We start from the raw sequence: 20,507 nt of genomic DNA, 5'->3' as shown, positions 1-20,507 counted from the left end.
AACATAAAAGTAAAGAGGCACCTGGGTGGCACAGTACTTGAGCATCTGCCTTTGGCTCAGGTCATGATCCAGGGTCCTGGGATCAAGTCCCACATCAGGCTCCCTGGAAAGAGCCTGCTTCTCCCTCTGCCTGTCTCTGCCCCCTCTTTCTCTGTGTCTCTCATAAATAAAGAAATAAAATCTAAATATATATATATATCTCTATTAGAGCAAGTATACTTCTATTATATATATATAAGGTAAGGTGTAATTACATGTAAGGTCTAATTACTAAACCCTTCAACTGGGCAGCCCCGGTGGCGCAGCGGTTCGGCGCCGCCTGCAGCCTGAGGTGTGATCCTGGAGACCCGGGATCGAGTCCCACATCGGGCTCCCTGCATGGAGCCTGCTTCTCCCTCTGCCTGTGTCTCTGCCTCTCTCTCTCTCTCTGTGTGTGTCTATGAATAAATAAATAAAAAATCTTTTAAAAATTTTAAAAAATAAAAAAATAAACCCTTCAAGAAATGTTTCATCTTACCTCATACACTGATTTCTGCTTTAATAAATACAGTTCATTCCAACCATATACCACAACCCATCCTTCCCCAAAGGCACTGTTCAAAAAGCAAGAGGTGGGCAGCCCCGGTGGCACAGCAGTTTAGCGCTGCCTGCAGCCCGGGGTGTGGTCCTGGGGACCTGGGATAGAGTCCCAGGTCGGGATTCCTGCATGGAGCCTGCTTCTCCCTCTGCCTGTGTCTCTGCCTCTCTCTCGTTCTCTCTGAATGAATAAATAAATAAATCTTTTTTATAAAAAAAGCAAGAGGCAAAGAATCTGGCAACATCAAGAAAGCAAAGCAAAATTTTATTCCTGTTGTAAGGAGTTGTAAGAAAAGGGTCTTTAAAAAAAAAAGAGAAAGAAAAGGGTCTTTAGGTGAGAACAGTGGTTCTCTTTCTCTGCAGAAAAAAAATACAATTTTAAGACATTTAGATTTTAGAGACAGAAAACAGCACCTATTTCCACAATTCATCCTTCAAGTTAGGCAGGTAACCCTAGCTCCCATCCAGAATAATCAGGTTATTGCTTAGAATTCAGATGTCAGAGACATCATGGAATACACTAATAAGTGGGTGGCAATATTTAGGAACACAAGTCATTTAATTTTTTTAATATCTATTGGAATGGGGAAGAAGGAAGAAGTTCCCAAAAGTCATCCTTTCCTGCCTTGAAATTCCTTCTTTTACCCAAGTTCATTCTACCTGATTCAAATACTAAACTACTGTGTTCTTATACCATATATCAATAGCACTCTGCTGGTACTTAGCATCTGCTACTATACTTTAAGGGGGTATGGGAGTTAAACATATGTACGTCTATATTCTCCTAAATACATTCCTTGTCTAAAGGACTACATAAATAATTAATAAATAAATAAATGCTCTTAGTATTTTCAATAATTGACATCCTTAAAAAAAATAATTAACATACTTGAGTAGACTCAGATGTCACTCCATGCTCAAAATATTCAAAGGCTTCCCATGTTCATAAAGTATGAAACTCCTAGGCATAGCATTCAAAGCTCTCTGCAAAATAATTCACACATGACTTTCCAATCATACCACAACTCAGTTCAAAGAAGGTTCCCTTTCCCCTCTTCTACTGAATTTTCTTTTACTTCTCTTATAGTAATCAATACATTCTGCTTATAGTTCCTTGTTTAAAACTCAGAATACGGGGCAGCACGGGTGGCCCAGTGGTTTAGCGCTGCCTTCAGCCCAGGGCGTGATCTTGGAGACCCAGGAACCAGTCCCATGTCAGTTTCCCTGCATGGAGCCTGCTTCTCCCTCTGCCTGTCTCTGCCTCTCTCTCTGTGTCTCTCATGAATAAATAAATAAAATATTTTAAAAAAAATAAAACTCAGAGTACTCTCTACTGTAGTATAAGCTCTTCAAAGAAGGAATTTGGTCTGGGTTCATCATTTTCCCATGTGGGAAATAACAAATTGCCTTGTACAGAGAAATAATAAATGTTTATTAAAATGGAGATAATGTCTGCTCAGGCATTCCTTAAAAGAAAAGAGTGGTGATTTGCTGAGCATTAAAAATATAACCCCGAAAAAAAAAAAAACACAAAGCAACCCTGAAGTCATGTAGTACCCTCCAATATCTTCTCCTCAGTGTCTAAGTTGAGATATTCAATAAGCTGTATTGGATGTATTGATATAGTCAGCCTTTGAAAGAAATGTATTATTTCACATACTTAACAAATAACAAGTACGGTCACTTTAATATGAAACATTCACCCTTAAAAAAAAAAAAGAAACATTCACCCTTGATTCTCTATTTTTAGCAGACACTCAGAATACACAATGAAAATTCATAAATAGGGTGTTTTGTGGTTTTGAATTTTGGGGCTGCATGAAGATGGTGGAAAAAGGGAAAAGCAAAAAAAAAAAAAAAAGTAAGAGGTGGGCAAATTCTCTCCAATTCTATACAAATTAACCAAACCTAGCTTCAAATATCTAAGTTAAATGACAGAGAATGAGCTGATTGATAATCATATTAAAAGAAAATACAGGGGAGCGCGAGACCCGCCATTCGCTCGGCTCACGCCTTGGCCATCGCCGGAGTTGCTGCGGCCCGGGGAAGGAAGAGTAGGCCGGAGCTGGTGAGAACTCTTTTCCTGCCAAGATGTCTATTGGTGTGCCGATTAAAGTCCTTCACGAAGCCGAGGGCCACATCGTGACATGTGAGACAAACACTGGCGAGGTGTATCGTGGGAAGCTCATTGAGGCGGAAGACAACATGAACTGCCAGATGTCCAACATCACAGTCACATACAGAGATGGCCGAGTGGCACAGCTGGAGCAGGTGTACATCCGTGGCAGCAAGATCCGCTTTCTCATTTTGCCTGACATGCTGAAAAATGTACCCATGTTAAAGAGCATGAAAAACAAAAACCAAGGCTCAGGAGCTGGCCGGGGGAAAGCTGCTATTCTGAAAGCTCAAGTGGCTGCAAGAGGAAGAGGACGTGGAATGGGGCGTGGAAACATCTTCCAGAAGCGGAGATAAATTTATCTGTTGAACAGAACTTTGCTGTTATTTTTCCTTTTAGGTTATCTAAGGTTCAGAGGGGATGTGTGCTTATGTATATGTTCTAGCTTTTCTTTTGACATCTTTCTCTTTAGATCAGGGGAAATGTTAAACTAAATAAATATGGTGGTGTTTTTAAAAAAAATACATTTTAAAATATAGTAAAAGCAAAGATATTGTATGCCTCCTGATAAAATGTGCTGAGAAAGACACAACATCACTTCATAGTATTTCTAGCAAAATACATGACTACAAGGAAATATCAGACAAACCCAAATTAACTACCTTATGTTCTTCAAAAATATGTAAGGGGTAAAAAAAAAAAAAAAAACAAGGCGCAGTGCTCCAAAGAAAAGATTAAAGAGACATGACAATGAATTGCAATGCATGCTCCAGAATTAGATGCTGGGTAAGAATAAAAGAAATTTTTGTCTTTCACTAGAAAGGACATTATGAAGCAACTGGCAAAATAGAAGTAATGTCTGTAGATTAGAAACAGTATTGTATGGAGGTCCCTGGCTTAGTCTGTGAAGTATGTGAGTCTTGATCTCAGGGTTACTGAGTTAAAGCCCCAAGTTGGATATAGAGATTGCTTAAAAATAAAATCTTAGGGAACCTGGGTAGCTTAGTCAGTTAAACAGCTGCCTTCAGCTCAGATCATGATCTCGGGGTCCTGGGATCAAGCCCTGCATTGGTCTCCCTGCTCAGCAGGGAGGCTGCTTCTCCCTCTCCTTCTGCCCCTTTCCCCCACTAGTGTGCACATGTGCTTGCTCTCTTTCTCAAATAAAATCTTTTTTAAAAAAATCTTTAAAAAAATGAAATGTATCAATATTAATTTCTAATTTTGCTAACTATACTGAGGCTATGTAAGAGAATATTTCTATTTTGGGAAATACATACTGTATTAAAGTATTCAAAAAAATAATAAATAAATAAGTATGTATGTATGCATGTATGTATTCAGGGGTAAAGGAGCATGTCTGCAATTTAATCTCAAATGACTCAAAATAATATAGAAAGGGACGCCTAGGTGGCTCAGTGGTTGAGCATCTGCCTTTGGCCCAAGGCGTGATCCTAGTCCTGGGATCAAGTCCCACACTGGGCTCCCTACGGTGAGCCTGCTTCTCCCTCTGCCTATATGTCTCTTCCTCTCTCTCTGTGCATCTCACGAATAAATAAATGAAATCTTAAAAGTAATAATAATAATAATAATAATATAGACATAATGATAAATCAAATGTAAAAAATTACTAATTGCTGAATCTGGGTGAATGGCCTATAAGAATCTGCATACCATTTTTGCAAATTAAGTCTGAATTTATATTTTTTAACTTTTTATTTTGAAATATAGTAAGAAGAAGATGATTATCTCCTTGAAGGTAGATCAGATTCATCTCCTGAAGTTACAGTTATTAAAAACATTTTTAAAAATCATTCAATAAAATATTGCATGAGATCAATGAGACATTGAGTAGAAAGTTGTTTTAAGTAAATGTCTTTGGGGACACCTGGGTGGCTCAGCAGTTGAGCGTCTGCCTTCGGCTCAGGGCATGATCCTAGAGTCCCAGGATCGAGTCCCATATCAGGCTCCCTGCATGGAGCCTGCTTCTCCCTCTGCCTATGTCTCTGCCTCTCTCTCTCTGTCTCTCATGAATAAATAAATAAAATCTTTTTTAAAAAATACCAAATGTATTTTTATGGGAATAGGACTAATTTACTAACCAAAATGTATATTAATACAAATTTTTTTGAAGTATAATATAAGCTCCATGGGGACAAGGCTTTAATTTGTCTTGTTCATCTAAGCAGTACTTTGAGAACAGTTCTTGGCACATGACAATAGTAATCAGTAATAACTAATATTTGAGTAATCAGTATATCCCAGACACTAATCTAAGAGCTTTGTGTCCTCTGACTCATTTAAACTTCACACAGCCAAAAAAAAAAAAAAACTTCACACAACCCAAGAAATATCTGGTGAATGAATCAGTTCTTTTTGCAGGATGACAGTTACAGTCAGTTCTGAAATCACATACCACGAGTTCCTAAAAATCAACAGGTTATGCAAAATTGTGCAATAAACGCCATAGGATTCACAGGGAAAATGGGGTTAGAAGCACAACACTCAAAAAACTTCATCAGTAATACAATTTTTTTTAAGATTTTATTTATTTATTCATGAGAGATAACAGAGAAAGAGGTAGAGACATAGGCAGAGGGAGAAGCAGGCTCCTCACAGGGAGCCCAATGCAGGACTCAATCCCGGATCCCAAGATCCTGCCCTGAGCCAAAGGCAGACACTAAACCGCTGAGCCACCCAGGCGTCCCTAGTGACACAATTTTTAAAAAGATAGAAACCTAACAAAAATGACAGCACAATTTTACACAGTTTACACATGAGGAGATTAAGAAATACACAAACAACAATAAATATAGCACTTTACCTTGAAAAAGACCTGAAGTTTGCTTGTGGAAGTACATCATAAGGACTGCAGCTCATGAATTACTGTGAAATGATGGAAGGAGGGTTATCTGAAATCGGGTGGAAAACTGTAACAAAAGATGTGGATAGGAGTGGCTTATAACACAAGGGGTGCACTGAGCTAGCCAACAAATGTTTGAGGTGTGAGTTGTGTGCATGTATATGCATATATTTAATGCAGTTCAGTTCAGCTGGGTATAGTTTCCTGCATTCACCTAGGGAAAACTTTCTATAAAGGACCAGATAGTAAATATTTTAGGCTCTGTGGGCCCAGAGGTCTTTGTTGCAACTATCCAACTCTGAGATTGTAGTACAAAAGCAGCCACAGACAATATAAATAAATGGGCTTGGGTGTGTTCCAACAGAATTTTATTTACAAAAACAGGCCACTGGTTGATGGTCATAATTGGCTGATCCCTGGCCCTGCAGGCAAAATCCTGCATAAGAAAATGCAAAATTTGTCTTATGCTCAAGTTGTTCCCCAATGTATCAATCTTGTTGGAACAAAGATGCATTTTCAAAACAAACATCATAGTAGAACCATGTTTGGAATGCTATCATATAAACCAAAAATAATATAATTTAAATAAGCAAAATAACAAATCTAGTATTACATGAAAATAAATTATTTTTTATTTTGGACCTTATAAATCAATTATTTTCCAAAAGTCAACTGACCACATCAAATGACCAAAATAAGACAAATAAGGATAGACTTCAAACAATCATAGTCTATCAAAATCTGTGCATTAAATTCTACACAAGCTTTAAGAAAAGTGGAAAATAGGAGCACCTGGGTGGCTCAGTGGTTGTGTGTCTGCCTTTGGCTCAGGTCATGATCCCAGGATCCTGGGATCAAGTCTCGCATCGGGCTCCCTCCTGGGAACCTGCTTCTTCCTGTGCCTATGTCTCTGCCTCTGTGTGTCTCTCATGAATAAATAAATGAAATTTTTTAAAAAGTGGAAAATACTTTTGACAGTTCTTCTAAAATGAAATTATCAGGCTCATTTACAAAGGGCACATGTGGCTTTTATAAGATCATCAAACCACAAAGTTAACACCAGAAGATGTATAAGTTCTGGACATCTAATGTATAGCATGATGACTATAGTTAACTATACTGTATTACATACTTGAAAGTTGCTAGAGAGTAGATTTTATTTTTTTAATTTATTTTTTATTGGTGTTCAATTTACCAACATACAGAATAACCCCCAGTGCCCGTTACCCATTCACTCCCACCCCCCCGCCCTCCTCCCCTTCTACCACCCCTAGTTCGTTTCCCAGAGTTAGCAGCAGTCTTTACGTTCTGTCTCCCTTTCTGATATTTCCCACACATTTCTTCTCCCTTCCCTTATATTCCCTTTCACTATTATTTATATTCCCCAAATGAATGAAAACATATAATGTTTGTCCTTCTCGGACTGACTTACTTCACTCAGTGAGAGTAGATTTTAAATATTCTCACCATAAAAAAAAATGGTTATGAGGTAAGGAATGTGTTAACTAACCTTATTGTGATAAACATTTCAAAATATATACATGTATCAAATCATCATGTTGCATACCTTAAGCTTACATAATTTTGTATGCCAATTATATATCAATAAAGCTGGGGGAAAATATACTAATTGCACAATAATTACACAATATTTGCCCAGGAATTGAGTTAAAAATTTTAAGTTGACCTGCTTCCAAAGAGAAAACACTAATATATACAACAATCCTTTGCTCAAGCTGCTCTATCTCACATCTAGAATCTCCCCCAGGATTCTTTGTCAAAACCCATCCTACAAGGGCCAGATTCAATACTTTCTCTATAAAGCCCTCCCTGGACTCCCATCAGAAATATCCTCTTACTCTGAATTTAGTTTTTACCTACTATATCATTTATCACTTTATATTCTGCTTCAAAATTATTTGTGTACATGTCTAATTTCCTCTGCTATATGGAAAATAAGACTAATCTTCAGCCATACTAATCCCTCTCCCTGGGCAGCTCTTTTTCGAAACAGCCAACCCTTCACTGCTAACTCCATCTTCAAGATCCAAAATCCTCTGTAAAACTTTCCTAGACATCCCCAAAATTAGGCTTTCTTTCATTTCTGATACCCAGTAAAATCAATATACTTCCACTTTAGCACTGTTTTTTTACCTGCTTATTTACCTAGTATCTCCCTCTAGATTTAAGAATGCCATAAGAAGGTGGGAATTTGGGATCCCTGGGTGGCGCAGCGGTTTGGCGCCTGCCTTTGGCCCAGGGCGCGATCCTGGAGACCCGGGATCAAATCCCACGTCGGGCTCCCAGTGCATGGAGCCTGCTTCTCCCTCTGCCTGTGTCTCTGCCTCTCTCTCTCTCTCTCTGTGTGTGTGTGACTATCGTAAATTAAAAAATAAAAATAAAAATAAAGGATAAAAAAAAAGGTGGGAATTTTCCTATTAAACTTTGCATACCCTAGCACAGTGCTGGCCCCTAGTTGATACTCAAGTATTTGATCAACTAATAACACATTCTCCCAAAATATTAAGTATAGGATATAAATACATGAACATCACTGCCATTCCAATAATTTCTTAAGCAAATATTGTACAGAACAGTTAACAAGAAAGCTGGACTATAGATACCAAGACAAAACTGAAAGACACAGATGCTTGGGTGGCTCCCTGCATGGAGCCTGCTTCTCCTTCTGCCTATGCCTCTGCCTATGCCTCTGCCTCTAATGAATAAATAAATAAAAATCTTTAAAAAAAAACCTGAAAGACAAAGTCTCAAGACACAGGATCTGAAAATAGTGGCTATAGCGCACAATTCAAAGAATCTTTTCCCAGGGCAAAAAGCACAATTGGCCAGAATAAAGGTCTTTTCAGTAGTAGGTGCCTGGACGGTACAGCCAGTTGAGCATCCAACTCTTGGTTTCAGCTCAGGCTGTGATCTCAGGATTGTGAGATCAAGCCCCACAAGCTCCACCTGAGACTCCCTCCCTCTCACTCTGTCCCTCCTCCCCCATGCTCTCTAAAATAAGTAAATAAATCTTTAAACAAAAGGGGCAGGGGCTCCTGGGTGGCTCAGTGGTTGAGCATCTCCCTTCAGCTCAGGTCATGATCCCGGGGTCCTGGATGGAGTTCTGTATCAGGCTCCCGATGGGGAGCCTGCTTCTCCCTCCGTGCCTCTCCCTCTGTGTCTCTCATGAATAAATAAATGAAATCCTTAAAAAGAAAAGAAAAAGGGCAGGAATATAATATACTGGATATAATATTTCAAAATAGAACATATTCTGAGCCACAATTTTTTTTTAAGATTTTATTTTATTTAATCATGAGAGATACAGAGCAGGAGAGAGAGAAGCAGAGACACAGGCAGAGGGAGAAGCAGGCTCCATGCAGGGAGCCCGATGTGGGACTCGATCCCGGATCTCCAAGATCAAGCCCTGGGCTGCAGGCAGCGCTAAACCGCTGCACCACCCAAGCTGCACCTGAGCCACAATTATTAACAAACTTCTCAGCAAAAACTGTTTTGTTTCCAGTATTTGCACAAATATTTGCACATGATACTATGACAGAATATATCAGCAACAAAAGGCCTGTATCCTTACGATGGAAATTTTAGGACAAAAAAAAAAAAAAAATGCGTATGTGGCTAAAGAAACTTCCCTTCATCTGGGATCCCTGGGTGGCGCAGCGGTTTGGCGCCTGCCTTTGGCCCAGGGCACGATCCTGGAGACCCGGGATCGAATCCCACGTCGGGCTCCCGGTGCATGGAGCCTGCTTCTCCCTCTGCCTGTGTCTCTGCCTCTCTCTCTCTCTCTCTCTGTGACTATCATAAAATAAATTTAAAAAAAATTTAAAAAAAAAGAAACTTCCCTTCATCAATACCCTTCTTCCTACCTCCCAAAGTAAAATAAAAAGTGATCAACATTCGCATAAGCAGACTACTTTTTATTTTTTTTTAATTCCATGCCCAACATGGGGCTCAAACACAACCCTGAGATCAAGACTGATGTGCTCTACTGACTGAGCCAGCCAGGTGCCCCCATTTTTTTTAAGTAACCTTATAGAACATCTAGTACAGGTTCATTGTGTAAATGACAAAGCTGAAGCCTGGAAAGGGTAAATTTGTCCAAGGTTCTACCATCAGTTAAGCAACAGAGCTATACCTAGAAAACCCAGGTTGGGCTCAGAGTTCAGTGTTCATTCCTCTACACGAGTAGTTCTGAAACTTTTAATCTCAGGACTTCTTTACACTCTTAAAACAGTTAAAAATTAGCAAAGACCACAAAGAGCTTTAGTTTATTGCCTTTTAGGAACCACTGTTATAACCATGTTCCTCCTTCCTCTACAACTGCAAGCTTTATCAATATCAAACTTACTCCCATTTTACACATGGAGAAATGGAGAATAAATATCTCCCATGTCAACTATCAAGCCAATCATAAGATAAACGTTAGCATACAGGTACAGAGAAATCTTAAATGCTCCTTTTACTGTCGTAATATATTCAACATTCCTAAAAGAAGATCTAAACATCATTTTCCAATGGCTTAAACCATTTGAACGGTTTTTGCCAATGTTCAAGAGAACATTCAAGTTCTGGAGCAAAGGACTTCATGTAAACCCAGGAACTGTCTGATACAATCCATAAATTTATTCAGACTCCAAAAGTGAAACAGACACATAAATACACACTATTTCTTGCACAAAAAATTATTTCATACACCTGCTTCTACACAGAAATTCCTGTAAGTACTACATTAATCTCTCTAGAAATACATTATATAACTGAAAGCTTATGGTCAACTAATACCAAAGGTTGCCAATAATGAGAATTGGCATGATCAAAATTAAAGTCACAAACATCTTTCTTTTCACCCAATCAGCAACATAACCAAACAACTGGTATTTAAATGCTTTCAAAACCTTTATAAAAACTGCATGTACTCCCCCTCCACAGCCTGGCTTTAATACTTTCCACTTAGTAGGAATGCAAATATTTCACAGATAACATTTTTCAAAATTTCACAATTAGGTTAGTATGCAATGATTGTGAATTACTAACCTAACAGATATTTTCTAAAACATTTTCCCAGCATCTCTCCATTTAGATAACTTCTGCCTTTTAAAATTTAAGCCTAGGGATCCCTGGGTGGCACAGCGGTTTAGCGCCTGCCTTTGGCCCAGGGCGCGATCCTGGAGACCCGGGATCAAATCCCACGTCAGGCTCCCGGTGCATGGAGCCTGCTTCTCCCTCTGCCCCTCTCTCTCTCTCTCTGTGACTATCATAAATAAATAAAAATTTAAAAAAATAATAAAAAAATAAAATTTAAGCCTATAAAAAATATAAAATAAAATAAAATAAAATTTAAGCCTTTGGGGTGCCTGACTGGCTCGGTTGGTGGAACATGTGACTCTTTATCTCAGGGTTGTGAGTTCAAGCCCCACATTGGGCACAGACTTTACTTAAAAATGAATAAATTAATTAAAAAATAAAATAGGGGCAGCATGGGTGGCTCAGCGGATTGGCGCCGCCTTTGGCCCAGGGTCCTGGAGACCCGGGATCGAGTCCCATGTTGGGCTCCCTGCAGGGAGCCTGCTTCTCTCTCTGCCTGTGTCTCTGCCTCTCTCTCTCTCTCTCATGAATGAATGAATGAATAAATAAAAATATTTATAAATAAATAAATAAAATTTAAGACCAATTACAAGTTATACTGCTTTCAGCTTTTCAAATAATCAGCTGCCATAAGGATTAGAATGACAAGTTCTGGGATGCTTGGGTGGCTTAGTCAGTTAAGTGTCTGCCTTTGGCTCAGGTCACTATCCTGAGGTCCTGGGATGAAGTCTGCATTGGGCTCCCTGCTTAGTGGGGAATCTGCTTCTCCCTCTCCCTCTGCCACCCCCACGCTTGTGTGCTCTATCTCAAATAAAATCATAAAAAAAGAATGTCAAGTCCCCTCAAATCTCTGACCTTCATACAAAAATGAAGTTTATCTGTCAATAATAAGCTCATCTTTCATAATGACAAATATTTCAAGCCAATCTTATTTAAAATAAAATACACAGGGACACCTGGGTGGCTCAGCAGTTGAGCATCTGCCTTCGGCTCAGGGCATGATCCCGGGGTCCTAGGATCGAGTCCCACATCGGGCTCCCTGCATGGAGCCTGCTTCTCCCTCTACCTATGTCTCTGCCTCTATCTCATTAATAAATAAATAAATCTTTAAAAAAATAAAATACATAACTCTTTAAAAACATAAATAAATAATAATAAAACCTTTTAAAGACTGAGCCACTGATTTTTCAGCGTATGTTTAGCCAGGTCATCAGTTTATTTCCTTCTCTTTTTGCCTTTTGGCTATTCTTTGACCACAGAATCATAGAAAATTTCTTTTTTTAGGAACACTAGTAAAAATCAGAACAAATCTTTGCTCCTATTTTTAAGTGCTCAACAAAAATTCTGATACAGAAAAAATCTGAACTACTGTGCAAAATAAAATTAATGACAATGTATATAATTGCTCTTATTATTTCTATCTCACATTAGGAGAGAATCAAGAGTGATTCAGTATTGTGGGTTCAACTCACTACCTGTCATATTATCCTTTGACTATGATTATGACTTGGGATGAAGGACACCTCAGCCTGAGACAGTTCTGAACACCCACTTGGAGCTCTTTCACAGTAAATAATCAGGGAGCATCATACATTTTTAAATTCACATTTATATATGTGGTCCTTTACAGGGGTTTTTCATGCAGTTTATGACTCTACTGGAATTAAGGTTTCAGTTATTCTCATTATCTCATCTATACATACAATGCAAAATATTGTAACAGCTACAAACTCTAAGACCTACAACAAATAACCACAATAGCAGCCAACATGAAGTTCTTCCATTGTAATACTTGGGCTAAATTAAAATGATCATAATCACATTAGTCACGGAAGCTCAAGGGGGCATTAATGCCTTGTGGTTAAGAACATAAATTCTAGGGCAGCCCTGGTGGCGCAGCGGTTTAGTGCCGCCTGCAGGCTAGGGTGTGATCCTGGAGACCCTGGATGAGTCCCCACATCGGGCTCCCTGCATGGGGCCTGCTTCTCCCTCTGCCTGTGTCTCTGCCTTTCTCTCTCACTCTGTGTCTCTCATGAATAAAAAATAAAATCTTAAAAAAAAAAGAACATAAATTCTAGAGTCAAGACTAGGTTAAATTCTAGCTCCACCAGTTACAAGCCATATAGCTTTAGTCAAGTTCTTTGACTCTATGCCTCAGTTTACTCCTCAGCTGTAAAATGAGAAACACGAAGTACCTAACTGATAGGGTTGTTTTGAGAATTAGGATTATACAGGTGAAGGTCAAGAGCACGCACTCTTCAAGACCAATTTAAAAAAAAAAAACTGTTCCTGGCATAAAATGAATGAAGTCTCCTTTTCCTGAGACTTTCAGTAAAATCTAGAGGTTAAATTTAACTGTAAGGTACATCTTTCACGTAAACAAACTTGAGCACCTAACACCCAGCCAACAAGTTGTACTGGCTACTTCTTAGTACCCAAAACCCTATAAATAAAGATTTACTGTAGTTGGACCAATTAACATAAATTCAGAAACCAAAGACGAGAATCTTTACACAGCTAGGGACCTAGAACCTAAGAACTAAAGTATATTTTCTCTTCAGGGGAAGGAAAACATCTTCTATCTACTGCTTATTAATGTAGAAAAATAGGCGTAAGTGTCACAGGCTCATACCCAAATTCTACATGCTAGGTAAAGTGCACTAAAAAGCTTAAACTGTCACAATACTTACTCAAAGGCAAATTTTGCCAACTACCAATGCAATTCTGATCCATGCTCCCTGTAGTTTTATTTTGCCACTAGGCGCCAAGGATACGTTTCTGAGCAGAAAAATTACTTAATTCACAAGGGATGAAAAGTCAGATGTCAAACAGCCTGAAAAGCAAGCCAGCCAGCCAGCCACCTGTGTAAAAGTAGTACACATTTCATATTAACAACTTATATTTTTAGACACTATCAAGAGGCAAATCAGAAGCGCAAGAGAAAAACAACCTCAACCTAATAAACGTGCTTGATTGGTAAGAGGCCTGCCAGGCAGGCACAGCTTCCCTTGCAATAAATCTTCCCATCGACCCACATTAACCTGCTCCTCATTCCTAACGGAATAAATTTTTTAAAAGTAGGGTCTGATTACTTTTGCTAGAAATTTGCCCAGAAAGTGGAGAAAGATTTGAGATCTGCCTTACCACCCATTAACACTGGACTTCACAAAAAGTATACTGGGGTATACCCTGCATAGTACCGCCTTGCCTAGAGATAAATCCAAGGATACCCTTTAGGATCGGTAGTAGAGAAGGAACGTGAAAAGCTAGCGAGACCCACTTGTTCAACCCAAAAAAAGAGCTTGTCCCCAGGGGCTGCAGAAAAAAAAAAAAAAATCCGCAAAGCTGAGGTATTTCCCTTCTCCTGCTATCCAAACGCCACTAAGTCGTCCCAGAATCTCACATCCTCCCTCCCGCCCGCCCCTCCCCCCCTCCCCCCCCCCAACCTCCTCTCCTTCCCAACGCAGTTTCCAGGCCTAAAGATTAGGAAGAACGACCGGGATACCAAATCCGCCTCCGACTTACGGGTCTCAATTCCACAGGCACCAAAGAATAAACTACACGAGGGCAACTAAGCTTCATCGGTTCGGGGAGGTTGAAGGAAGAGCCCAACACCCCAGGCCGCGCCCCCCCCACCCCCACCCCGGGTTAGAGCCTACCGCCGAAACTCCGAAACCCTTCTCTCCTAAAAGAGAAAACGATATCTTTCCGCTAAGCAACACACAAGCCTAACTCACCAAGCCAAAGCTTTCCCAAACACACTACTCAGAAAGCGCATAGGCCCGGACCGCTAGGACCCGTGAGACGGGGTTGTATTTTACCTCATGGGCTCAGCAGTCATGTTTTCACTTCAACGCCTTGTAGCTTCAACGACCGTAGGAGCGCCGCTTTGCGCTCTCCGGCCCTGGGTTACAACAGAAATGCAATGGACTCTTAGTCGTCACTATAGCTGGTGCTGGATCCTCCCCACAGCTCAAAGGCCGCTACCACTGCCCCCGCCGCAGGAGCCGCGGAAACAAAGCGACGCTGCCGCCGCCGCCATTTTGTTGGGCCGAGGCTCAGGCAGAAGAATTGGCGCGTCCTCCCTCTTCTTCTTTCCGTTACCCATTGGCTACCTCTTCCACAGCTCAGACTCTTATTGGCTACTGAAATTCACCTTCTTTGGGGGCCTGTTGCTAAGGCGGTCTACGTCATTTGATCCCCTCCACCTTTTCATAGGGGCTCCGATTCAATCCCAATGACCTGAAAGTGCTAGTGACGTATTTTGACTTTATTCTGAAAATGCTTTTTGATCCATTCGCTTTTCTTTGACATAATGACGAAACAATAACAGCAATTTACATTTACTGAGAGTGTAGTATATACCCAACACTATGCTAATCCTTTATCCGGATTATCTCATGTAATCCCTATTCTCTTTGAGGCACACAGACCCTTGTTAACTACATTTTCCAGATGAGGAAACCAAAACACAAAGTCTCACAGTAGTAGAGCCAAGATTCAGACCAGAAACCACATTCTTAAACACTAATCTGTATGACCATCCTATATATTTTCTTTTCTATGTTCTAGATTATGATCAAGTTCTTTACTTTTCTAGCCAGCATGCTTACAAAAATATATATAAAACCAACTTGAAATCTTCATGCAGTTCTTCCAATACTGAATAAAATCGAAACTGCCAACTGAAACACACACGATCATTTTCCGAATCTGATGTAAAGTTTAGCTTACAAACCAACCAATCAAGGTCTATTTTCTCCTCATTACAGAAGTTTGGCTGAATGATCTCTAAAAAGCCTTTCCAGTTTTCATGTTCTCTAATTTAATTGTCCACTACTAATGTCTGCAAGTCACAAATTAGTTTTCAAAATTGAATAGTTTCTAATTTTATTTCCAAATTTATTCTGACATATATAGTTTAGTTCATTTAATTTTCTTGAAATTTGAAAATGCTCCCATTGTATTTAGGTGAAAGAGTTACTGCTTTCCACTGAAATCGCAAATAGTGAGCCTTTTTTCAATGGAAAATTTTGACAATCTGATAGACACAGGCAAAATTTTTTAAAAGATTTTATTTATTTATTCATGAGAGACACAGAGAGAGAGGCAGAGACACAGGCAGAGGGAGAAGCAGGCTCCATGCAGGGATCCCATCCTGGGACCGATCCTGAATCCTGGGATCACACCTTGGGCCAAAGGCAGGCGCTCAACCACTGAGCTACCGAGGTGCCCTCAAAGAGTATTGTTAACTGTAGTTTTCTTTTTTGTGTTATCTTTGTCTGAGTGTGTTATCAGGGTGATGGTAACCTCATAAAATAAGTTAGAAAGTGCTTCCTCCTCTTCTATTTTTGGGAAGGTTGTGAGAGGGATTGGTGATAATTCTTCATTAAATGTTTATAGAATTCAGTGAAACTATCGGTTCTAGAGGGTTCGGGGAGGTTTTTGATTACTGAGTCGATCTTACTTTTTATAAGATATGTTCAGATTTTCTTTTTTATAAGATTTATTTATTTATTTATTTATTTATTTGAGAGAGAGAGAGAGAGAGCTTGCACACACTTGGGGGGGAGGGTCAGAAGGAGAGGGAGAGATAATATTAAGCAGACTCCATGCTGAGCATAGAGCTTGATGTGAGGCTTGATCTCAGGACACTGAGATCGTGACCTAAAACAGAAATCAAGAGTTGGATGCTTAAAGGACTGCACCACCCATATACTCCTAGATTTTCTATTTCTTTTCAAGGCTGCCTTGGTAGTGTGTTTGTTTTCAGAAATTTGTCCATTTAATTTAGATTATGTAATTTTTGGCATACAATGATTCATAGTATCCCATTATAATCCTTTTAATTTTTGTGATGTTAGTAGTAATATCCTCAGTTTCATTTCTAATATTAGCCATTTAATTCTCTTAGTGCAACTAAACATTTGTGATTTATGTTGACCTTTTCAAAAAAACAACATCTGTCTGTTTTTCTATTTCTGTATTCTTTTTTTTCTATTCTCTATTTTGTGTGTCTTCCTTCTAATCTAATCTTTAGTATTACTTCTATATATTTTCTATATTACTTAGGTTATTTTATACCTATAATTTCTTATTTTCTAGTTACTTAAGTTATAAAATTAGGTTATTGATTTGAGTTCTTTCTTCTTTTTAATTTAGGCATTTACAGATACAACTTTCCCTCTGAGCAATACTTTCCCTATATCACATGTTTTTGTATGTTATGTTCTTGTTTTCATTCATCTCATATAACTTTCTAACTTCCCTTGTGTTTTCTTCTTTGACCCATCAATTGTTTAATTAGATTATGCTGTTTAATTTCCACATACTTATGAATTTTCCAAATTTCCTTCTTTTATTGATTTCTGGTTTTGTCCCATTGTAGTCAGAGAAGATATTGTTGGGTGGAGTGTTCTGTATAAGTCCGTCATTGTAGTTGGTTTATAATGTTGTTCAAGCCCTCTATTTCCTTAGAGATCTTCCTTATTGTTTTATTAATTTTTTTCTTTTAAAGATTTTATTTAGGGATCCCTGGGTGGCGCAGCGGTTTAGCGCCTGCCTTTGGGCCAGGGAGCGATTCTGGAGACCCGGGATCGAATCCCACATCAGGCTCCCGGTGCATGGAGCCTGCTTCTCCCTCTGTCTATGTCTCTGCCTCTCTCTCTCTGTGTGACTATCATAAATAAATAAAAAATTTTAAAGAGTTTACTTATTTATTCATGAGAGAGAGAGAAGCAGAGGGAGAAGCAGGCTCCATGCACCGGGAGCCCAATGTGGGATTCAATCCGGGGTCTACCAGGATCGCGCCCTGGCCCAAAGGCAGGCGCTAAACCGCTGCGCCACCCAGGGATCCCCTTATTTGTGTCTTTGAATTTACAGTGTGTCTCTTGTAGACAGCCTATAGTTGGATTATGAGCTTTTTAAAACCCACTTTGCTATTTTCAGCCTTCTAAGTGGAGAAATCAATACATTTATATTTAAATAATTAGTGATAAGGAAGAATTTACTTCTGCTATTTTGCTATTTATTTTCTATGTGTCATATATACTTTCTTTGTCATGTACTCCATTACTACTCACTTTTGTGTTTGATTTTTTTGGACTATATCATTTTGATTCCCTTCTCATTTCCTTTTCTGTGTATTTTTACATTATTTTCTTAATGGTTATCCTGAGAACTACAATAAATACCTTAAACTTGCAACACTATAGTGTGAATTAATGCCAACTTAACTTCAATAGTAAATAGTGATTCTATACAGCTCCATCCTTGTCCTTTTAATACTTTTAATCCTCTCCTATATAGTTATCAAATACAGATTTATGCATTGCATGCTTTTAACATACATTTATAATTATTGCTTTATGATTATTATTTAAATCTATGGGAAAGTAAAAAGGAGTTGTGAACAAAAAAACACAATAATACTGGGCAGCCCCAGTGGTGCAGCGGTTTGGCGCCGTCTGCAGCCCGGGGTGTGATCCTGGAGCCCTGAGAAGGAGTCCCACGTCAGGCTCCCTGCGTGGAGCCTGCTTCTCCCTCTGCCTGTCTCTCTCTCTCCTTCTCTCTCTCTCTCTCTATGAATAAATAAATAAAATCTTTTAAAAAATGCAATAATACTGGTTTTTATATTTACCCATGTAGTTACATTTACTAGTGATCTTGAATTCTTCATATGGTTTTGAGATACTCTCTAGTGTACTTTAATTTCAATCTAAAGATCTTCCTTTAGTATGTTTTTTTTTTTAATTTTTTCTTTCTTTTTTTTCCCCCACTGGCAAAAACTGGTTTATTTGGGAATAACAGAATTGCAGTACAGGACATGCAAGCAATGGCAAAACCATAAGCAAGCCCAACTAACAAAGTAAGAAATTTTATTTCATGGAGAAAGTCGAGAGAAAGTCGAAAGTTTTTTGAACCAGAGTCCAGGGTGACGACGGCTTCTTAACGGGCTGAGTTACTCAAGTAAGCCTCATATCCTTCCCTGTCGGGGTCGGTAACTGATTTTGAGCGGCGGGTTTCCTCCCGGAGGCTCCCTGTTTCACGTCGCACCTGCCAGTGGCTTGGTTGCCCAGCCCAACTTCCCTCAAGCTCAAAGGTACCTGACCTGCTACTGTGGAAGCTATGAGGTGTGGAACATGGCCCTGCCGACCCCGGGGAAGCCATTTGGCACGGAGCAGGGGGGCCGATAAGTGGACAGTCTCCCCTCTACGGGGCAGCACAGGTGCACCTCCAAGCAGACGGGTGGAGGGGCCAGGAACGCGCACATGCGCGGACTCAGGCCGACTGTTCCAGGAGCTGTGCAGAACAGAGACCCCTCCCCTCGCGGTCTCCGGGGGGCGGGCCTCACGGTGGGGGCCTATGCGTCCTGCAGAGCAGGCAGCCCTACCCCCCTGTGCCCGCACCTTCATTTAGTATTTCTTGTTGGGCAGATCTACTAAAGGAAAATTCTCTGTGCTTTTGTTTATCTGCAAAAGTCTTATTTTTTCCTTCATTTTCAAAGGATTGTTTTACCTATCAAATCTAAAATTCTTGGTTCATATTTTCTTTCTTTCTTTTTTTTTCATTTATTTATGATAGTCACACAGAGAGAGAGAGAGGCAGAGACACAGGCAGAGGGAGAAGCAGGCTCCATGCACCGGGAGCCTGACGTGGGACTCGATCCCGGATCTCCAGGATCGCGCCCTGGGCCAAAGGCAGGCGCTAAACCGCTGCGCCACCCAGGGATCCCCATATTTTCTTTCTTTTTAAAAAAAGATTTCATTTATTTATTCATAAGAGACATAGAGACACAGGAAGGGGGAGAAGCAGGCTCCCTGTAAGGACCCCGATGTGAGACTTTATCCCAGGACCCCAGGATCACAACCTGAGCCAAAGGCAGACGCTCAACCGCTGAGCCACCCCAGGCATCCCCATATATTTTTTTTAATTCGGTAATATATATATCATCCCAGGGCTTTTCGACCTTGGTTTTTAGTGAAAAATTGCCTGCTAATCTTATTGAGGATCTCTTTTAAGTGTCAAATCAGTCTTCTCTTGGTACTTTCATTATTCTCTGCATGTCTGCCTATCTTGGTATGGATTTCTTTCTTTTAAAGATTTTATTTATTTGTGAAAGACACAAAGAGAGGCAAAGACAGAGGTAGAGGGAGAAGCAAGCTACCTGCTGGGAGCCGGATGAGGGACTCTTACCCCAGGACTGCAGGATCACACCCTGAGCCAAAGGCAGAGATACTCAACTACTGAGCCACTCAGGCATCCCTTGGTATGGATTTCTTTGTGTTATCTTACTTGGAGTTTGGTGAACTTCTTAAATGTGTAGATTCATGTCTCCCATCAAATTATATATATATATATATATATATTCTTTCTGCCTATTCTCTCTCTGCTCTTTTGCTGGGACTCTTATTATGTGTATACTGTTGTGCTTGATTCTGTCACACGTCTCTTAGATTCTGCTAATTTTCTTTATTCTTTTTTTCTTTGTGTGTCTCCAGCTGGATAGTTGTAATTGACTTATCTTCCTTTTTTTATAATAAATTTATTTTTTATTGGTGTTCAATTTACCAACATACAGAATAACACCCAGTGCTCATCCCAACAAGTGGCCCTCTCAGTACCTGTCACACATTCACCCCCACCCCCCGCCCTCCTCCCCTACCACCACCCCTAGTTCGTTTCCCAGAGTTAGGAGTCTTCGTGTTTTGTCTCCCTTTCTGATATTTCCCACACATTTCTTCTCCCTTCCCTTATATTCCCTTTCACTATTATTTATATTCCCCAAATGAATGAGAACATATAATGTTTGTCCTTCTCCGATTGACTTACTTCACTCAGCATAATACCCTC

General features: G+C 39.7%; 1 protein-coding gene and 1 pseudogene across 10 annotated transcripts in view; one reads left to right on the top strand and one right to left on the bottom strand.

The window, feature by feature from the left end:
- The window catches only part of ATRX (ATRX chromatin remodeler), a 333,086-nt gene extending 318,322 nt beyond the window's left edge, over window positions 1-14,764 (bottom strand). For 3 of the 10 annotated variants that reach the window (XM_072816160.1, XM_072816163.1, XM_072816164.1), the window contains exons 1-2: window positions 14,477-14,560; window positions 5,514-5,575 (exon numbers count right to left, since the gene is read on the bottom strand). In XM_072816160.1, coding sequence (XP_072672261.1) covers window positions 5,514-5,569 — 56 coding nt within the window. In that variant the 5' untranslated portion in view covers window positions 5,570-5,575; window positions 14,477-14,560. Of the gene's footprint in view, window positions 1-5,513; window positions 5,576-14,476 lie in introns of all 10 variants that reach the window. The other 7 variants (XM_072816161.1, XM_072816162.1, XM_072816165.1 and 4 more) reach the window with 5 other exon arrangements.
- LOC140627680 (small nuclear ribonucleoprotein Sm D3 pseudogene) lies at window positions 167-3,214 on the top strand (annotated as a pseudogene).
- Window positions 14,765-20,507: the final 5,743 nt, after the last annotated feature.

The sequence above is a fragment of the Canis lupus genome, chromosome X, assembly GCF_048164855.1.
Source record: "Canis lupus baileyi chromosome X, mCanLup2.hap1, whole genome shotgun sequence".
Classification (NCBI taxonomy): Eukaryota; Metazoa; Chordata; class Mammalia; order Carnivora; family Canidae; genus Canis; species Canis lupus.
This window is presented reverse-complemented; position numbering and strand designations above follow the sequence as displayed.